Consider the following 21,173-nt stretch of genomic DNA (forward strand, 5'->3'; position numbering starts at 1 on the left):
GACAAAGCTTTCAAAGCTAAATCCCTGGGCTCTATGAAAGCCACAGGTAATAAGCACCTCTGAGAATTAGCACACCTGTTTCAAATCCTAAATGTGGATGAAGGTGCTTCTCTTTAGCAACCACCTTGGAAAATCTGACCTTAATTATGTGCTTAGTTCCTTGTCTAGAAGAAAGGCAACAGCACCCAACTGCTTCATAAGCCCTTGTAAGCGAACATGTGAAAACCAGAGGCTGTTCCTTTACCAAATACTCCTTGTCAGGAAGGTGTAGCAACTGCCACAGGGAGGCGGGACACAGGGCTCCTGGCTTTTAGTTTATGTTCTTCTTTTGAGTGATCCTGGAGCTTTTTCATGAGTCAGCATCTGAATTTCTTTATTCATGAAAAGTGGCTAACCATCCCATTTTTCAATATAGTACTTCAATATATTTTCAAAATTCTTTGAAAATATACCTGCTTGTATATTTTTGTGTCATTTTTAGCCTAGTACTATTTATTTCCAAGACATCTAGTATCCCTACAAACACACAAGTAGAACCTATTCTGTTTCTGAAGCTTCATCTTGACAGATTTATGAAAGAAATGCTTATTCCTACCTAGTTGTCTGATGTCTGTCTATGAAGAAATTTCACCTGAAAGGAGTCTGTAATGTATGGAAACTGTTTTGTTTTTTAGAAAGGATTCAGATTTCTTTCCCTGAAAGCCACTGTGGGGATGCATATGTGCATGTATATATGTTTGCGTGTTTCTGTAAATTCATTGTTCTCATTGCACAGAAAGAGATGGAAAATGCACAGTAGTAACGTGACATTTTAAACCTGTTAACTCCCTAAAAGAAAAAAAGTTAGATAAAACAAGCAACTAAAAGGATAAAAACTTGTAAATGGCAAGAAAATGACATACTTGAGGGAGAAATAAAACGTATGTATACTAGACATTGTAAAAGGCAGCAATCATGCCTAGACATGGGGAGCAGTAGAAATAAAAAGCAGAAGATGTCTGAAGCTCTGACAAGTGGAAACATACAGTGCATGTAAAAATATAATAACTACAATATTTTTAAAAAATAAATGGCAGTTTATCAAAGTTGACAGAATCAATATGCAAGCAAGACATAAAAGGGGCTCTCAGGGAAGATAAGGTTATTGCAGAAAAGCAGTGCATTCCTGAGACTGACACTGACTACAAAGCAGGACAGGAAAGTTCCTGACCAGATCATTCCTTACAAGGGTTGAATCCGAGGAAATATCAGATGATGCTCACACAGGAGTTTTAAGGCAGCTCTCCTATGAAACTGCTTAGCTGCTGAGCGAAGTGGGTAACTGCTGCTGAAGTCCCACTGTGCCCAAGCCATGGGAAACTGCAGTCAGACTTTTAAAAGGATCCAGGATGAGTGATTGTATTTCTTGAATACCTGGGTTTGGGAGGAGTGGGTTATCCTGGGATAACCCATGGGATATCTCCACCAACCAGAAGACTGGTGAAGAGAATGGGATGAAAACAAAAGATTGGCAAGGGGGATTGTAAATATGATAAGTAACCTTGCAGCTGGGAACACGTAAAGCCTGGGGAGTAGTAATGTAGGACAACGCATATATCATACCTATTACTGTTCATCCTCTGTGTGTTTGACAAGTAGCACATCTGTGTATAAGTAACATAGGTATTTGGTAGATTTGGAGGTGCCCTATCAGACACGCTTGATCTCCCTGCCTTGGTGTGGAGAAGATCAAAAAGCACAGTGAAGATCACAGCATGGTGGTAAAGCATGCCTGCACGAACCCACAGCAGGTCAGCGACCCTCTAGTATGGACCGAGCTTGGTGGTGCCTGTGTCTCTCCTGGGTGTTGCTTCGGGGAACCCCTGGCTGGCAAGGTAACAAAAATAAAACTACGTGTGTTTCAGCTGTGGGTCTGCACTTGTTTCTGCTGCTTGCCTGTGCTGGCTCACACACCATGGTTAGAAGAAATATAGAAGGAAAACAGAAGCAGCAGACACAGGGATGAATATCATGTCGAGGCTGAGTCAACATGGCTCTGAAGAAGTCAGTGATGATCCAGCAGGTGATCCTGAGAATGTAGTTATCTAACCTGCAGTTTTGTTCCCTGGACAGTCCACACTAGGGATGCAGGGAATGAGGAAGCCTGGTGCAACATGCTGTAAATGTCAGAGATGGACAGTGCCAACAGAGCTTGATGGCCCCCAACCAGCCCCACCTGGGGCCTCCACCCACAGTCTCTGCCATTGGCCCAGGGCTCCAATTAACCTCTGGCCTGGGCCCTTGCTCTCTGTTTGGGCTATGTTGTAGGAGTGCTTATTTCTACTCTGCTCTTGGTCTCCTTGCTGGAACTTGCACCTATGTATTTTTGTCTTTAGCCTTATTCCTGTCTTTTGTTTGTGGGTGGACTCTGGATGTAATCTAACACCTTGTTTGGCCTTGTCCATTGGCTGCATTGTCTGCCTACCCCTGCTGTGCTCAGGTATTGTGAGGCTGTGCTGTAGTTAGTGTGGCTGCTGCCTGTGCTGGGGGTGTGGGCTCCAGTGAGCCCCCTCATGGAGCAGCCCTTCTCCTGGTGCTCCTTTTTTGCCAATTTGTTTTGGTTTGCAGTCAAGATGTACGAGGGAATGGGGCAGATGACCTATATCATGAAGTCAAGGTGGAACTTACGTGATGTCAGAAGAGTATTTGGGATCTATAGTATAAAGTTTCCAAAAGCTTTTAGGAGGACTCATCAATAAAATCAGTCCCAGGATTTAAAATAAAGTATATGGAGAAGGTGAGTAGTGAAGTAAAAAGCTCCAAGTGCTAAAATGAAGTTCTGAGACAGGGCCAAAACTGATGTATCACTTGTCAGCATACATAGTCACAAGCTTTTTCTGCAGGAAGCAGCTACTGTTTTAAGCTGTATAAATGGAAACAAAGGAGCGAACAGGTTATGTGTGATGATAGGGAGTTCCTCACCTTTTCCTGAAAAAATGTCCCACTTACACAAATGGCAAGCCACTAGAGAGCAGCATTAGATCAGGACTTCTGTTATGTTCCCGAACGACTTTTGACTAAAGCAAAGCATTAGGAAGATGTTTGCAGTTGTTTGTGGTTTCAGGTCAGATTTGGTTTCAGATTAGATTTTATCAGAAACAGGGGACGCGATAGGCTAGTCAGTCCTCTCTGGTTCATTGCTTATTCTCTGTTGTGGAGTGAAGGTGAAACTAAACAAAAATCATTAAGAATGTGATAAACAAAATACATTTTTTAATAAATGACAGTGATAAAATACTTGGCAGCTCAAGGACAGTGTGGCTAAGAAGGACATGTCAAAAGATGGTGTAAGAAAAAAAGGAGGGCACACAGGAGAAAGAACACAAATTACACGTGTGTAGTCAAATTGTTTGGACAGATAATCTTCAAGTTTTTGGACCTGAAAATTCTGGCAGAATATCAAAAGAGACACAAAGTTAGATAATATGGACAAGCAGCATCAAAAAGGAAACTTGTATCTACAAGACAACTGCTGATAATGCATTAAGTCAGGAGGTGATCTAAGACTTTCGGCTATTAAGTAGCCTTGAGAAATACCCAATTCTTTCTGGCAGTCAGGAAAATGAAATAAGCAACAGTAAGTCTCCTGACTCAGGGGTTACTTTGGTCTGTGGTCTACAACTGGAGTCAGTAAGGTACTACAGCCTTGCTTGGAATGGATATGTAAAAATGCATGGCAGGATTTCAAAGGGCCTTTCTGTCCCACCTGGATTGACCCAGCTTCAGGCTCTGCAAAGTGATCTGGTCTTTTTCTCTTGCTTTTATTGTCTAATAACTTTCGTTCTCTCCCCGGTCGTTCTGTGATGTGTAGCAGCAGAAATATGTTCCTCTGAGTCCCCCTGCCTTTTTTTCACCTGATTCTTGAGTAGACACTGAGGTTGCTTGGAATTGTACAGGAAGACCTCTGGCTACCAGTGTAACAAACTAATAAGGGCTTCTGAGTTTCATCAGCCAAGGGCAAGAAGGGTCCTTCATGCTTGCACTTTATTGCAGTATATTCCATGTGGAAATTATAACTAGATGAATTCTGGAAGTCACAGAAACATAGAATACTTTAGAAAGTTTAGGAGCAAACTATCAGAATGGTAAAATTAAAATATTTGTAGCAAGGCTTTATTTAAGAATTTTGCTAGAAAGATTTTAGTTGATATTAAAACTAAGGAGCAGCCCATTTGTCTATCTGGAAGGGTGCCCTCTACCAAATCCTGCTGTGAACCATGTAGATTCCTTGGAATTGTCTGCAAAGGCAAAATTCATGTTCTTCTTCTTTGCTACCTAAAGATCCGTTGCAGCACATCCTTAGGTTTTTCTATAGCACCAGATATTTGCACAGAGACTGAAGCTTGGATGAGAAAGCAACATCTGTCTGCCTGTGGTGGTTATATGGTTTCAATACAAATGTCCCCACTGTATGGCTTGCTCTTACGGTGCTCCTTTTCTAGTATTTAGTGTTGCCCATCTTTCTAGGCTTCTTTCAATCCTGGACATCAAAAGAATGAGGGTGTCACAGAGGTGGGAAGGCAAAACTCAGGGAGCTAGTGGTTTTACAAAAGACAGTCACTGCCAGTGATGACTATATCGCATGATGAGGTACTGGGTGGGGGAAGCCAACTAACACTCAGTTCTGCTCTAGCCCCAACACATTTTCAGTGCTCCTGGCCAGCAATGCCTGGCTGAGAGCTGTGCATGCAGGCACCAAGCTGACAGTTGCTCTCTACAGAGCGAGGTGGCTCCTGGCAGCAAGCAACGGAGTTTCTAGGACAGGTAGTCAGTATGGATGGATCAAAGAGTTCCTTGACATTCAGTTTTGCTGTAAACAGACTGCTGCCAGATATCCTGTCCCTAGGTCAGCAGCGAGGGAGTTTGCAGCGGCTCATGGGTTCTTCTTAAAGATGAGTCACTTCAAGGTTGCTGGATTTTCTTTCCTATTGCTCCACTTCCTCTGTTTTCTCCGAAGATAAATAAGAAATGAGAGCCTGGCAATTCTCTTGAGGTCCCGCAGCTTGTTTATTTTGTGGAACTACTACTTGTTGTCTAACTTTGTTACACTTGTTAACAGCAGCTTTCCCATAAAACTTGTCCCAAGTAAGCTAACCACAGCTTTGAGCACTGAGCTGCAGAGCAGAGAAGATCATCTCAGAAACTTGAAGATGAAGTATTTTCTTCTGCCAAGTCAATTAGCATTTCTCTGTAACTTTGTACTAAGTAAACCTGTCCAGGTGTGTCCCTGCTCTGAGATGCTAAGATCTTATTGCTGCTCAGTTGCTATCTTGAAATTAGTTATACATTTTTACTGCTGTGATTCTGCATTATAGAATTTTTCTGCTATGGAGATAAGCATGTGTAAAAGGATATACTTTTTCTTTTGCAGATAGCTACAAGAAACAATGACTTAGGTGAGTTCAACCGTAATTACTCTATAAATAACAGCAGTTTTTGGTGGTGGGTTGCTTCTTTATACCTTATTCTCATGATTTTGTATATTTTTCTCTTTGAAAATGTTTTCCAGCATCAGTGGAAAATAATTCACAGATTTCAGATGTCTGTTAAAGTTGCAGTCAGTTTGATTATTTTATACTGTCACAGTAAAGAAATTAAGAAGAATTATTGAGTAATTATTATATGGAATGTTCTTTTCCACATGTAGCCTCAACAAATCAGAATACTTTTGACTTTGATTTCTTTGCTGTGTGACATAAGTCACTTCCCTCTCTTCTGTACCCAAGACGTTGTACGTTTTTGGCATAATAACCAACAGCTCTTGTCTGTGAGGAACATATGCCAGGTATTTCAGCGTCAGAACTGATGAGCACATTGCAATATCTTATGTCAAATTAACAGTTAACCTGGAAATTAATAGCTAGCGTGCATTCCATATGCATGATAGAAATAGTCTATTATTTTGTATGATTCATCCCATTTTTTTCAGAGATCACTTATGATTTCTTTAATTCCACAAGCTCTAATGAAGAGAACATTATATATAATATACGTAACTTATGGTACTCAGCCTTCCACTCTGAAGGGCTCCCAAAGCTCCTTAAGTTAAAATATATGTAGTCACTGCTCTGATTACAGCTGCACTATGACACCTATACTAATATCGGTCTTTCTTATCCAGAAAAAAATGGAGGCCTAACCAGTCTTAGCACACTATGTATGCTAGACTCAGTCTTAATTCACTAATCCTTTTTCAAATTACTGAAAAATAAACTTCAGTGGAAAAAATTTTCAAACGTACTAAAACTTGGTTAGTGCATACCTTTTACCTCCCTTTTGTACTTCTATTTGCCTTCTAAGTGCCTTGCATGTTCATTTTCTTCATCTGGCAGACAGTGAAATAGCTGTGCATGAAGGAGACATCCTCTTGAGAAGAGGACAACGCAGTGCAATTAACTGTGAGAGTTGTTTATGGCCCAAGTCACAAGATGGACTAGTCAAGGTTCCGGTTAACATCTCTTCTGATTTCTGTAAGTGTATGCATATGGATGCTGTAAAGTTAGCATTGATCTTCTGGTCTGTATGTTCTGTTATTTTATAGTTTTGTGTCATGCACTGAATGGAATCTTAGTCCAAATGTGAAACTAGCAACATGTCTCTTCTGCGATTCTCTTGGCCCTATGATTGTGGCAAAGACTCCAAATATTTTAGGCATAAACACTAAAATGTGGTTACTTGGGCAGTACTTGTTATATAAATACCAGTTAGTTTATTTTAATTCCAAATACTAGTTTCAATGCTACAAATGCTAGCTACAATGCACTTTGGTATTTAGCAAGTATAGACGAAAAAATATAATTTGTTCACATTGAGTGTGTTTCTCGAAATTACCACTAGAAGCACTTTATTGAACACTACAGTTTTTCTTTCAAATATCTCATAGAAATAAACATTCCTACACTGGAAATGCTGTGGAGGCAAAAATGAAGGAAAACTCCTTAGATATTTTTCTTCATTTTTTCCCCTGGGGTCAGTCAATAGATCTGTCTGAATACAAAATGCTGCAGGATGCCTTAATCTAGAAAATTTTTTTCCAGAAGGTTTCACATTGGCTGTGTGTGTCCTCCATCTCTCCCCTGTTGAGGCCTTCCTCATGTGAAGATTTCACAGAGACCCTTTTAAAAAGATCTCTGAGGGAAACTGGTATGGAAAAAAAATACAGTCTGGGCCTGATTCCCATTCCTGGTGAAAGGGAATCTTTGTGTTTTTCCTTTTGGATAAGGAAAGCCCAGTCCTATCTAGGCTGCTTCTCTCCCTGTGTGCTTCCAGAGCTGCAGCACGTGGTCTTGTGGTTAGGGAAGAGTCATTCTCTCTGCCTCAATCTCTCCACGCTTTAAAGATGAAGAAATTAAGATAAAAGATAGTCATAGATGATTCATAATTGAGGAAGCCAAAACGTTCAAAAGCAGATAAACACTCCCATCTATATTTGGTACCTGAATAGAAACAGTGAGCTTCTGAGCTTCCGAACGCTGTCTCAAATGGTTTCAAGGGGTGTGTGGCAGACATTCATTACCTCTGATAAACAAGCTGTTTTTTCCATGCTTAATTAAGGTCAGATGGCTCATCTGGGATATTCTAATCCAATTATTTATATCTGAAACTTTATTTTCTTCTCCTCTGTCTAAACGGAGAAAACGATGTCAGTCTTCTGCTTTCCATCACCCCATAGCTACCTGCAGTGGAAGGCATGAGGGCTGGCTGTAACAACCTTAACTATTCTATCAACTTCAAAGTCTAATCAGCTTGAAGATCTCTGAAGGCTGTGTGCCTTTTCTGATTATACTTGCATGATAAAAATGTAGAGAGTGCTGTAGAGATTTTGGAGAATGCACCCTGTTAACACAACTTATTTTTGATTAACTAACAACATAAAACCTTTCCTGGGCCCTTTCTTGTTCTAGCATTGACAGAGAGGTCTTGGATTGCTGATGCTCTACAAGAGGTCTCCACATTGACCTGTGTCAAGTTTGTAAATCGTACTACTGAAACAGACTATGTGTATGTTGAACATGGGCAGAGGTAAGCTCCCTGTCTCCGGGGTCTGGAAGCACCCAAAAGGGAGGTTGGACTCGATGATCTTGAGGTCTCTTCCAACCTAGAAATCTGTGTGTGTGTGTGTGTGCATGTGTGTGTCTTTCAGCTTCTTTTTTGTTTTGGTCTGTATTTAAGTAATTGCCCTTTTTATCCTAAGAGTCAAGATTGAGAGAGCAGGTGCAATTTTTCATTTTTCTTTAGATATACTGGCAGTTATATAACTTAACAGGCTGCAGAAATAAGTGCATGTACTTAATTAAATATAATGGGATATAATTGTTGAGAAAATTTAGAAAGAAGTATAATTCTTTCAGGTTCTTTGCTTAACTACTTGAATTGCTTCATCTAAGTTTGATAAAGTAATTTTACTGTTTTAAAACTTATCACAAAGACTATTTCTCCCTCTGCGGTTTCAGTTTGGCAGCTTTCAGTAGGCAAGGTATCTCACACCAGTGACTATTTGGGTCCCTTTCTGTGACTGCACATCTGCAGGCCCTTGGTGGTTTAATCAGTATATGTATTTCTTTGTATTTGGTGAATGCAACCATCGATTGCCTATTTTTAGCTGCTGGTCTTACTTTGGAAAAATTGGAGGACGTCAAGCAGTTGGCCTGATGAAAAATGGCTGTATGGATAAAGGAGCAATTCAGCATGAAATGAACCATGCGTTGGGTTTCATCCATGAACAGGCACGGAGCGATCGGGACAAGTTTGTCAAGATTGTGTGGGAACACATTATGGCAGGTAGGTCCACTAAATCTTACGAGAAAAACACTTTGAGATATACGTGAATGTTTCTTCTGAGAATAGCAATGCAAATAATCATTAGCAGCTGGCTGAATTGCAGCAGAAGTTTTGGCATTAGCAGTAAGAGGAAGGCGTGTAGTCTAAAATGTGGATAAGAACACAGGACTTGATGTAGAGAGAATGAAAGCCCATGCAGCCACCAGCATGTGGGAAATTCTGGGATCAGCGTGACACAAGAGGAAGGACCGAAATTTTATCCTTGAAGAGCAAATAATCCTTCTCTCTGCCATGAGAAGGAGCAATGAGGAACAATCAGGACTGGTAAATTTGTAGCAGGGGAAACACGTGAAATGTTATTTAGGGAAAGGAATGCAAAAGAAATAGTTTGGGGGTGTGCCCATGATCTATGTACTGAGAAAATGGGGTATATAGAGAGCTCCTGGCTCTAAGGAAAGGAGGGAAGAGAATGGTAGGACGTCCTAGGGAAAGGAAAGTGAGAAAGTGATAAAGAGGATGAAAGCAGGGGAAGAAAGGATTGAAAGAACCATTTTTCTGACAGCTATATGAGCTGGACAACTTGCATTTGTAATAAAATAATAGCGTATTTAATAAATTATAGAAAATAAAGAATAATAAATGAGACTGGATAATTGAATAACACATTCTAAAATGCCTTTTCAGCAAATAAGATATTTTCAGCTGGCATTGGAAAATTGAATATATCTATTTTCTCCAGAAGGAACTTGATTGTTTTTATTGCAAATTCCTAACACACTGTTCTCCAAATTTTTTTTCAGCTATTCCCATGATATCCTAAGTGAATTCCATTTGTACTGTTCTTTATTTAGGTTTCAGCGTGAGTGTTACAATATAATTTTGATATAAATTCTATGCTGTTGTTGTATAAGAAGGGTGCGTCATTTTGAAAAGTAGAGGATGTGCTAGGAAAGAGGAGTTAAAAACAAGGTTGTACCAAAGATACAAGATATAAGTAAAATCTTACACCAGTTTTGCAGGAGGAAGTCTACAGGTTCAGATGTCATCATCCCTAAAGTATAAAGATGTAACCAAGCTCTGATTCGGGCACAGTATCGTTGAAAGGATGAAAGGGGAGAAAAGGAGAGGAAGACAAGACTATGCAAAAAGGAGGATATCTTCAGTGTTTTAACAGCATTCACCGGGAGTGGGAGCTGAGAAGACTGATGTGACAAGGGAGGCAGAAGGCAGTGTGTGCAACAGAAGCCCTGTTGGGAGGAAAAAAAAAGGCAAAGATATGCAGGGGAAATCAAAAGATAGTCATGTTCATAAAGGCTGCTAGTCTACATCTTCCATAAAAATACGCTGCTAACAGTGCTGATGGCAGAGATTCCCCTGACCTCAGTGGTGCAGAACTAGACTCCAAGACATTCTGTAGGTTCTCAGTTCTTCCACATAATCTGCTTTTCTCTTGCAAAGACTGCATTACTACATTACATGTTTTTACCCCTCAATTCACCTTGGAAGCCATCCTAATTCTCTGTTTTGACAAAATACTGTCCACTGAGCTACTTGAAACTCAGCTTGTTTTTTCACAAACTTCTTGGGAACAAAACTGTACTCATAGCCTTCAGCCAGAGCTTCCTTTTCAGTCTTCTGAATCATCACACTTAGATTCTGGCAGAGGTAGATTTTTTTAGTGGAGAAAATCGGTTAAGTTCCTACATTTGTGCAGGTCTGGACATCTAGATCTCTCTAGCATGTGATGAGGCACATACTGGTTTGCTGGCAGCACCTCTATCCAGCCAGGCTGGTGTTAACTCCTTTTTTAATAAAACAGTTCAGCAAAGCACATACATACTAAACAGTAGCCATATGTTTAAATGTTTCACTGCATTTGAACTGTGCTCTTATGGAATCAGTATTGTAGATAAGAGGAACAGAGATAAAAATCTAATAGTAGGGAAAGCCTGTGCTGATGAGAACCAGTTTGAGCTTTCACTGAGTTTTTGGGCTATGAAAAGCTCCAAAGTCATGTTTATTCCCAAATCTTGTATAATTTAGGATTTTGAAGTTTCTTTTTGCATTTCCTAGCCCTCACTGGGACCAGCACTGATGGATATTACTGGAAGAGACTGGCTCTGATTGCAAGTTTGCCAGCCAAGTTGTGCAAACTCAAGAGTCAGATAGGATGATCTTCTGATAAGTTTCCAATGCTGAACTCTTGTCCAGATGGTTTGTTTACAAACCACTAGTTATAATAATGAAGGTACAGATGTTGAACTGGGAGGGAGTGCTTAGTGGTTAGGGCATTTAACCTCAAGGCTAGGTTGACTGCATTCAGCTCTCTGCTCTGATATTGCTTACCTGTCTTATGGACAAGAGACCCAGGGTGAAATTCAAATGCTCTCTAGTCAGTGTAGAGAAAATAGGTGCCTTTGTATTAAAATGGGATGAAGCTCCCTCGGACCGTGCTTCTTTCTCTCTCCCATGACTGTCCCGGGAGCCTTGATAACTAGCTTCAGTGTCTAACCTAGAGAATTAATGCAAGGGGAAATGAATTCTAGTCTGCTTCTGGGCCCCAGTCCTATACCAATGTAATGCTTTCTTACAGGTGGTTTTTAAGGCTAAGCAGATGAAGTGATGAGGTGCTCAGCAGCTGTATTTGGATAGAATGCTTCTAACTGATCTTACTGAGTGCCCTTGCTTCATGTAAGTCGTGTCACTTGGCTGTAGTCACTGCTGATGGGTTTGACCAGAGACAAAGCCAGAACATAGCTGATAACTTTGGTGTAACAGGCAAACCTGGTTCCTCTCTTTTGTGGTCTTACGCTCATTCTGTATCAGAAGTTGGAGAGATGTATTAGGTGGAGAGATGAATACATTTCCTTGGAGAATGGAATTGGATTTGTGGATTATATTGAAACTTTGACTTCTTATTTGCCTCAGTTTATATTCTGAAACCCACCAGATTCAGTGGAAATAGGCTACCATGGGCTTCAGACGGTTCCGGTTGTTTTGGAAGATCCAAGATCCAACGAGAATAAGTGTGTAAGGACTTCATGATTTTATCCTACGTTAGTCTTATGAAAGCAAGTAGTGTCTGACAGCAGTCATATTGATTATAACAGCAGGCAGTGTCTGACAGCAGTAATAGTGTTCTGATTGAAATGTTGCTCTCTTACCTTGCAGGGGAACAAGGGAACTTTGGAAAAGTAAAGTCCAAAAATCTGGGCCTTCCCTATGACTACTCTTCTGTGATGCACTACGGCGCGTAAGTTTTTTGATGTGTCCTTTCAAAGGATGTGCTCAGATGTAGGGAGAAGGAATTACTCTGTGCAGGGAATGATTTTTGCTGTTCACTTAAAATTGAGTTAACAGATATAATTATGAGAGTATACTTTGGCAGCAGTATTCCTGGAAAACAAAGTTGATATTGATAGATGAAAGAACAATGTTTTTTGTCACTGTACTAGTGTCTCTTGCTAGAGGTTTTTGACGTGGCTATGTTACAAAGTCTGAGTCACTGAGCTAAAGCAGTTCCAAAGTCTATGATGGGCTGTAACTAGTTACTTGTAAATGTAATCATTTTGTCAACAATATTTGGGTGCAGAGAGGGAAAAAAAAATTACATCATTAAGATGTAGGCAGCCTTTTGAAAATTATTTATCTAGGAACACCAAGGCTGCATTTATTCCGTAATCCACAAGCCTGTAGCATGTATCTTCTGTATTTTGCACTAACAAGAAACAACTTCTGAACAAGACAGTGAAATAAAACTTGTTTATCAGGAGGCAGGAACTCACAGATAGCAGGTAATTAGCAACTGTGACAGAACTATCGTTGATCTTCTGCCTCTTGAACCATGAAGGTGGGATGTAGTTCATTTTGTCAGGGCACTGGATAAAGCCCTTCTCAGGACAATGCATTTTTTGTTCCTTGCTTTCAATTGCTGTGCCCAAATGGTTGCCACAGTTTTTCTTCACAGAAGGTTAACTGATTTTAGAGAAGGTTCTTGCCCCTTCCCGTTGAAATTCTGTGTGGTTCATCAACATGATCATGCAGTTAGTCACTGTTTAATAGAAGTGATTTAGAAATGTGCCTTATTTCTACAGGTATGATTTCTCCAGCACTCCTGGGAAACCAACTATTGTACCCATCCCTAACCCTTCAGTACCCATTGGGCAGAGAGAAGGGCTGAGTAACTTGGATGTGGCTAAAATCAACAAGCTCTACAAGTGCAGTAAGTGCAGGAAGATAGGCATGTGAATCCTTACCCAGCTGATGCCTGTAGGCACCATCAGACATCCCCCAAAGGAAATCAGCCCACAGTACATCTCCCCCTAGCCCTATAAGAGTGCTGGTATGTATGTGGAACAGAATTGTCTCTGTGGCCAAGATACAGCCTTCTTGTAAAAGGCAATTTGCTTTCAGTAATTCACTATCATTGAGCTATGCTGACCTAGTCCCTGCCCTTTGACAAAAGCAAAATCCATGAGAGATCATGGTAGCCAACTCTGTCAGATTCTTGCTTCAGGAAAATTCTGAAGGTTGCAAAGCATATGAGTGATCAACAGCCATGATTAAAGTTCAGTCATATTCATCAGTAGTGCCAGTGGGTTTATGATTTCTTTCAATTAAAATCTGACTGCAGGGCTAAAAGTACGGCTCATTAGAACATGCTTGAAGGGAATTCCCTTGGCTTTTTGTGTAGTTTTCTACTTCCTTGCCTCCATCAATTTCTTACTCATCACTGTGGTACCATAAGGCCTAGAAATACTTAACATTCCTTTAGAGCAGGAAATCCTCAGCAGAGATGCACAAACCAATTTAAGTAAACCACCGAACATGCCCCTGCAATGCACAGTTTTTGCACTGACTCCCAGTACTTAAGCTAATTGAATTATATAGTATTTGACATTTTTGAGATGTTATTGAATTGGTTTTCACCAGAACGGTAGGAAACATTACTGTCTGAATATTAGCATACCAAATTCTGCTCTGAATTGTGTTAGAGCTCAGTTAAATAATCAATAGAATCAACTGAATAATCAACTGAAGGAATCAGCATTCCTTCAGTTGAGTATTTAGGTATAGATTAAACCCTCTCAGAGATGATTTCTCAGTTTAACTGTAAGAAAGACAAATTTTCAACTTAATTGTGTCTCTCATGGTCTCAAAGATAGCTATAACAAGTACTTAATTGTATTCTTCATAATGTATTCTTGACAGTGAGGCTGGGAGTGAATCACACGTCAATACCATTATTATGTAATTACATAATTAGATCTGTGTATTTGGGAAGAAAAGATAGATTAAACCAAAAACAACAAAAAACACAAATGAATAAAAACTATCATAAGTGGAAAATGACAAAAGTCCAGTTGTCTCAGGGAAAGTACAGAGCAAGGGAAAGATGTCATAAGTTCCTATGTTTGCATGTCATCTATTCACATTTCATAGTTTGGAGAGTTAAATAATGAATTAATGAAGACTATGTATAGAAAGACAACAGGCCAATGAGATCAGACTTTGTATACCAATCACTAACTCTCTAGCCTGACTTCAGTGCTCTTTTACTGTATTCCTCCAGTGCCCATTCCTATCTCTGCTTTGGCAGAATCTGGTTTTAAGCTTGAATTTGCATACATGTAAGAATACACAAACATTTGTTGACGGGAATTTATGCACTGATGTAATTGAAACTGCTATTGGTTGAGGTTAAGCAAGTTCATGAAAAATCCAGGCCTTTTCTTAGTAAACTGAAATATGTGAGTGAAGCCCTCCTGTTCAAAAAGAAAGTAGCTGAAGCAGCTAATTACCCTTTTAAGTAGCTTTAGTTTGCTCACAGGTTTTGAATAGTTTTTAAACTAGGAACATCAACACAATTGTAGGCATCTTTTTTTTTTTTTTTACAAGCTTGACTGATGATAATCATTGAAGAGAGTTGTCTGATGTTTTTGGAAGACTTTTGTTCAGTTTTCATTCTCTTCAGCATTGTTTGGTTCTTCCCTTCAGATTGCTGTAGCTCCGTGTTGCCAAAACCCAAAGGCTCTTTCTCCTCTGTCAATTACCCATCCCCATACCCAAACAATAGCAACTGCCTGTGGTTGATCCGCATCCGTCGGAGTAAGGTAATTTTTAATAGGAGAAAGCTTTGAATCACAGTGTCAGGACTACACAGCATTATTTTATTATTATGACTAGCATCTAGGAGTTCTTTTCAGGTACCAAGACATTTATTCTGTAACATAGTAAATGAAAAGAAAGTCTCAACAATTTTCAGAAGACTTTTTGTAAGACCATCAGATGTACTATTTAACTTGATTTTTATCCAGTTAGGATTAAGCGATTTTTTAAAAATAAGGTATAGTCAAACATCCGTTATGAGGCTCAGTAGCAGGGATGCTAGGTGAAATTCTTGGTGTATAGCTCTTGTTATACAGAAAGTCAAATTTCTGTGATATGTGGATAGTGAAATTAACAGAAATTCCTAGTTCACTTCGTAAGTTAGATGGTTTGAATCTTTCCCTGTGTATAGCAGTAAACCCAACATCTGTTTTCTTGTTTCTCGAGATTTTCCTGCAGTTTGAGGCTTTTGATCTCCAAACCTCCTCAGATTGTTCTTCTGACTATATAAAAGTTTACAATGGAAACAGCAAGAATTCTCCTGTCTTGCTGGACAAATACTGTGGGAAGGGGCCGCTGCCTTCCATGGTTTCTTCTGGATCTACAATGCTGGTAGAGTTTGCAACTGATGAGACCATTACAGCTACAGGATTCAGAGCCTCCTACAGCAGGGGTATGAACACTCCTTTACAGAACTTGGAGAACAGGACTAATAGTATTTGCATGGAAGAACTGAAACTTTAAGCATGTACACCAGAGCAGGTTTTTCCATGTTATTCCTTACATCCCCAGTGGGTATTACTAACACAAAGGATTAGGCAATGATGGGGCTGAAGGTTAGCAGGAGACAAAACAGGATATTGCATGGTTGTCATGTTAGGAATCCTGAGTACCCACTTGCATTCTTCTCAGAGCTAGGCTTTCTTGCATCTTTGTAACGATTTATTTAAATAAAAACAATGCAATGACTAACTAATAGGAGCAGTGCAAGCAAATAGCAAAAAGATTGCAGAACTTCATGAGAAATAGCAACAATGAGAAGTAAAGCCAAGATCTGGGCCATGTGTTATTCAAGGTTTTGTGGTGTTTTAAGCAACCAGGGAGACTAACTTTGAGTAACTTGCACTTTCCAAACGAAAGGCTTCTATGTCACATGACACTCAGTGCTTATCATATTCACTTCAGGGGTGCCTGTTTTACAAGAATAGGAATGCATTATGAACTGCTGGATAAAATCCTGTTGTGTTGCAACATGATTTTAGGTCACAGGCATTGAACCAAATAACTGGTTATTGTTATTGTCTTATTTCAACTTAAAATGCAAACTTTTTAAAACATAAATTGAAGATGTACATTTCCAGTATCATTTTTTACTTTTTTTTTTTTTTGCATTTGGCTTGATGGAGTAATTTCTAGGTTTCATTAGAACTAGCTCAATAATGCAATCTCAAATACTTAACCTAATTCTTTTCTGGAAGTGCAGTAAGGTAGTCCCATTAGGATGCTATGCTAATGTGGTAACATTTCATTATAAGACTAGTATAGCTTTAGATTCTGCTGTTCCCTGTCCTGCAAAGTTATTTTAGCAGGAAAGTTTTTTGTTGTTTTAGTACAGCTGATACAAATATATTTGCTGATAGAAACACAGAGAAATAAACTTTCAGCAGTAGATTTTCATAATACCACACTCTTGGCTTGAAGAAAATATAAAAGAGTACAAGCAAGCTTACTACTTTCTACTGTCAAAATACTTGTTAATATGCCTTTCTTTGTTTCTCCCCCTTTACTACTAAGTGAATTGTGGAGATACTTTCAGAGACTCAAATGGAGTCATCACCTCTCCAAACTATCCCAATAAATACCCCAAAAACCGAGCATGTTTCTGGGTCATCAGTTCTCCAGTAGGATACAAGGTAAGGCACAGATTCTTTTGCTGGTTTCAGTAGTGTTCTCTAATGGAATCTCTTTTTGCCTTGGAGAACAACAGCTGTAATGGTGTGCTGTGTTTTGCTGGATTTTTGTTTTTAATGAGGAGACATTTTCAGAGTGAAAATCTGAAAACACAAATTCAGTTTAAGAACTTATGCTGGGTCTTGGTATTTGAGGTAATCATCAAGGAAAAATCTTTACACATGCATGTGAGACTTTTATGAATTTAGTTTGTACTTTATTGGCTTTGCTAAGAATAATCTCTAGATAAGAGTGCCCACTAGGAAACCAGAATATTGCACAGGTTCTGTTTTTTGTATTTCTTGAGAAAAGAATTTAAAGCACAGAAGATCAATCTTGTCTCTTGTTTCTCCTTTCAGTCCAAATGCTAATGAACTAAGCAAACTAGTTGCTGTTGATTTGTATTACAATATGAGATCAGGATGTGGCAGACACAGAATGAAAACATGCCTTGTACATAAGGAATTTAGACTATTTGTGCTTGTTACATACAAAGGGTAAGAGAAAATGGTATAAGCTGAAAACAGTGGTTTCATTGTATTTTCTCCAGATATCTCTTAAAATGTTATTCTTTGAGTTGGAAGATAACGACAGATGTGTTTACGACTATTTGCTCATACATGATGGAAGCCAACCTACATCACCTGCAGTTGGCCCTTACTGTGGGACAGAGAAGGTTGCAGACTTCACTTCCACTGGGAATTTTGTGCTGGTTGAATTTCACAGTGATACAGTTTGGGAGTTGCCCGGATTCAAGATGAGTTATACATTTCATAGGTAGTACTGTGCATAACAGGAGACGTAAAATGCAGAATGAAAGAGACCAACTAGCCACTGTTTCTGAGTCTCTAAGCTTTTTGTTATTGTAATCCCATTGCTGTTGTTACATGACCAAATGGAATAGTAAAACAAACTATGTAAGCCAATTCTCAATAACTTATAATGTTAGAAACTGCCTTAAAAAAAAAAAAAAAAAAAAGAATATGGCTACAGAATTTGGCTTCCCAAACTGGAAGATGCTAAAATATAATAAATGTTCTTACTGCAATTATGCCTTTGTGAAGAGCACATATAAAATGGTAATTTGCTTTTCTAGGGTCAGGAAGGCAGCCAAGAATATCTTGAATGACACTGACTTTTTTTTTCTAGGATCTGTAATGCTTTGCTTTTTATGCTCTTTTTCTTTTTTACCCTCAGAAGAATATTTGATAAGTTGTGGACTGAAGGATCTAGAGCTGGCCTGCATCATGCAAACCAGGCAACAAATACCCGTAGCTCCTATGAGCTCCCATCTGACTATGTAAACTCTTACTTCATTTTATTTGGCTTCCTATTTAGACTGGCACCTTTTTTGGAGGATGTAACAACAGCAGCATGAGAGAAAATTGAACTCTATTTCCGGCTTGACCATCACTATTAAAAGGAAGGTGTTTTTCTTCCCTGCTCTTTTAACTGATTTACCTCAGAACAGTTAACATGCAAGTTGGCTTCAGGAAATAAGGGGAAGATGCTTGGATGGCTGTGGGATGAACCTGGGAATAGTCATTACTGCTGTCTCCTTACATTGCTAATAAAATGCCTTCCTCTTACGTGCTTTTACACAGAGAATGTTGATATGGTACAATGTGGTAGATGCTCCTTTTGCTGTGTGGCAAGTCATTTGGAAGCGGTGTCTGAGGGCTATACCTGTATTGTAGCCAGAAGGCAAATTAGTTTATTTTTAACAAGCTTCAGCATGTGAAAGCCGTCAGATATGGCTTTGGTTGCCTAAGTACATTGGATCTCAGCATGCAAACTCCACAGTCTTCCCTCTATTGCTATCAAAAGTGAGACATGCTGTGCAAGGGGGCCAACTGTTGCTCATGAAGAGCCCATAAGAACTAGAACCCAACCTCAAAGATAATAACTTTTTGTATGTCAGCATAGAATGTATGCCTTGCAGTTCAACACAGTTCATTTCCTTCTAGATATATGTTCTCTGTACAAACCTGGAATGGAGATTTTTTTATGCTCATGGAAGAGGGGAGAATAAAGTTCTGGGATCTTAACCTCAGCTTTGGACACAAAAGCTAATTCTTCCCCCTGCATCTGACTTTTGAGGAGGTACAAACCCCATGTCAATTGTTACTGTATACAAACTTGAATGGGTCCTTATTTTAAATATTCAATGCTGACAGCTTTCACTGTAACTTGAGTACTATTTCAGATTCCCTTCCCATGGCCTGATGTGGGGTTCTACATCAGGCCATCCAGGTTCAATGTTTTTGATGTTCATGCATTCAGAAAAGGAGTATGAACAACACGTGAAGCAGCAACGTACCATGTATAGGAATATTAGTTTTGCAACTTGTCCCTAGAAATATAGTATTAATTAGGACTCTCAGATGTGGGAATGTGACAGGGCTGGGGTGTTTTATTTGTAATCAAGTCCTTCCTGCAGGCAAGCTGTAAGCCCAAAGGGCATGCAGCCTGGCTAAAAACTCCGCGCTCATTTATTTTGAAAACATGAATTCAATGGTACTGATGCAGAAATGCATTCCTGAATACAGCCTGAAATATAAGTTCCCTCTTTCATAGCAAAGGCTTTTCAGTATTGAAGTCTGAAAGTTCCATGTTTCATCAGTTATGTTAGGGGTCTTTGTTAATGCTTTCCTTAATGGATATGCATATTAACTGGAACACATGCTCCAAAATACCTCCCAACCCCCTTCGCAGGTATCAAAAGCTTCAGTTTTCCTCTGTTGCTAAACTTTCTGCTTTCCTGCCAACAGTCTCCATTTCAGTTATATATATATATATATATATATATATAAATGTTTTTCATCTATAAATTTGTGGACCAGCAAACAGGAAAATATAAGATACAAAACATCCCTGTCATAACGACTACTGTTCATTACACGGTTAACTGAGGATCTTAAATGGAGGAGTTATAAAATTCACAGGCCCTGTTAAGAGATTAGGTGCACCCAATTGCACAGTTTAAGAGGACTTTCATCTAACAGACAATAATCCCCTCACAATGTGCATTGCCCATATACAATAATGATTTAGAAGCTTGCTATTAACATTCAAATTCTGAGATATGTGAATTAAGAGTCACCAGCCAATAGACACCAGGGACATCATGGCCAAAGGTTTAAGATTCAAGTACCAGCACCAAAGGATTTTGAGAGGTTCTAATGAAAGTTCATCATTCAATTAATATATCTTTGAAAACCTATATGTAAGCATTTAACCTTAAAAAACTGAGGTAGCTAGCAGTAACAAATGTGTCTATTCTCATGTATGTACATGACTCATGACACAAACAGATGTTACCTTAATTGTGCACAAAGGCAGATCTGTACTAAAACAGAGCTGCATCCATGAGCCTGTACATTTGGAAGAGGCAAGAAGACTGTTTATGTCCATGTAGTTCAATTTTACCTGCTTTGGGGCTGTCCAAGGGCCTATCTGGGAAGCAAGTCAGGGCCTTCAAGTGGTATGCTTTCTTACTCTGCAAGAACCAGAACAGAGATTTGCCAGTTACTGTAGTAAGACAAAAACAGCCTGGAATAAAGCACTACAGACAAAAATTACTATTCATAAGATTATTTTTTTGTGTGTTTTGGTTTAATTTCAAACACATTTCCCTTACGTAAGTAAATAACTGTGGTTGAGAAAACATTCATTTGCATGAGTAGAACCCCAAGGCCTGACAAAAAATAAGGGTAACTTTCAGCATGCTGATAGTACAATTGGTTCCTCCTCTGGAAGAAGTAAACAAGCCTGCTGTAACAGCAAGAGTACTCAAACTCAGTTTTCAGTTCCAGTGTGGTGATGATTTGCCCTTTTTATCACACAACTGCAAGGAGAAACATTCCAGCCTGGGAGACTGAGTTGGCCAGCGGCCACGTTTTGAATTAATTTGAACTTTTTCAGAGCAAAGAGTTCAACTTCTGGATGTGGCTGCATTATAGTAATCAAGTCCCAAGAGAATCCAGGCCAAATCTAATACACTGAGGCACAGTTTCACAGCAAGTTAAACGTGGCATTGGCAGCTATAACTACGTGGAACAGAAAATATACAACTTACTGTGCAACAAGTCAGCTTGGCAAGACGGCCTATTAACCAAAGACCGTTTAATCTCTTCTATTTCAAACAGAAATTCCAAATTTTATGGGCTAAGTCGCCACGCAGGCTTTTAATAATCTGCATTCCCTTTATCATGAGAAACATCTGCAGGCAGGAAAATAAAAGAATAGCTGCTGCTGTTCTGCAGCCAAGCAGTCTCCTGGTGCGGTACCTGGCA

The 21,173-nt window shown here is 39.3% G+C and overlaps 1 protein-coding gene across 2 annotated transcripts; it reads left to right on the forward strand.

Moving 5' to 3' along the window:
• Positions 1-2,322: 2,322 nt before the first annotated feature.
• LOC121071519 (embryonic protein UVS.2-like) lies at positions 2,323-18,931 on the forward strand. 2 transcript variants are annotated; one of them, XM_040559829.1, is made up of 11 exons: positions 2,323-2,776; positions 5,411-5,435; positions 6,372-6,509; positions 7,944-8,061; positions 8,642-8,820; positions 11,992-12,073; positions 12,915-13,042; positions 14,818-14,933; positions 15,376-15,601; positions 16,723-16,841; positions 17,429-18,931. In XM_040559829.1, the coding sequence occupies exons 1-11, from the start codon at positions 2,768-2,770 to the stop codon at positions 17,657-17,659; spliced, it is 1,371 nt and encodes a 456-aa protein (XP_040415763.1). In that variant the 5' UTR covers positions 2,323-2,767; the 3' UTR covers positions 17,660-18,931. The 2 variants fall into 2 exon arrangements, with proteins under 2 accessions (XP_040415763.1, XP_040415764.1); XM_040559830.1 differs by lacking the exon at positions 2,323-2,776 and adding an exon at positions 5,067-5,258 and having other exon boundaries at positions 5,411-5,439; positions 6,376-6,509.
• The last annotated feature ends 2,242 nt before the right edge of the window (positions 18,932-21,173 follow it).

This window comes from Cygnus olor, chromosome 5 (genome assembly GCF_009769625.2).
Source record: "Cygnus olor isolate bCygOlo1 chromosome 5, bCygOlo1.pri.v2, whole genome shotgun sequence".
Classification (NCBI taxonomy): Eukaryota; Metazoa; Chordata; class Aves; order Anseriformes; family Anatidae; genus Cygnus; species Cygnus olor.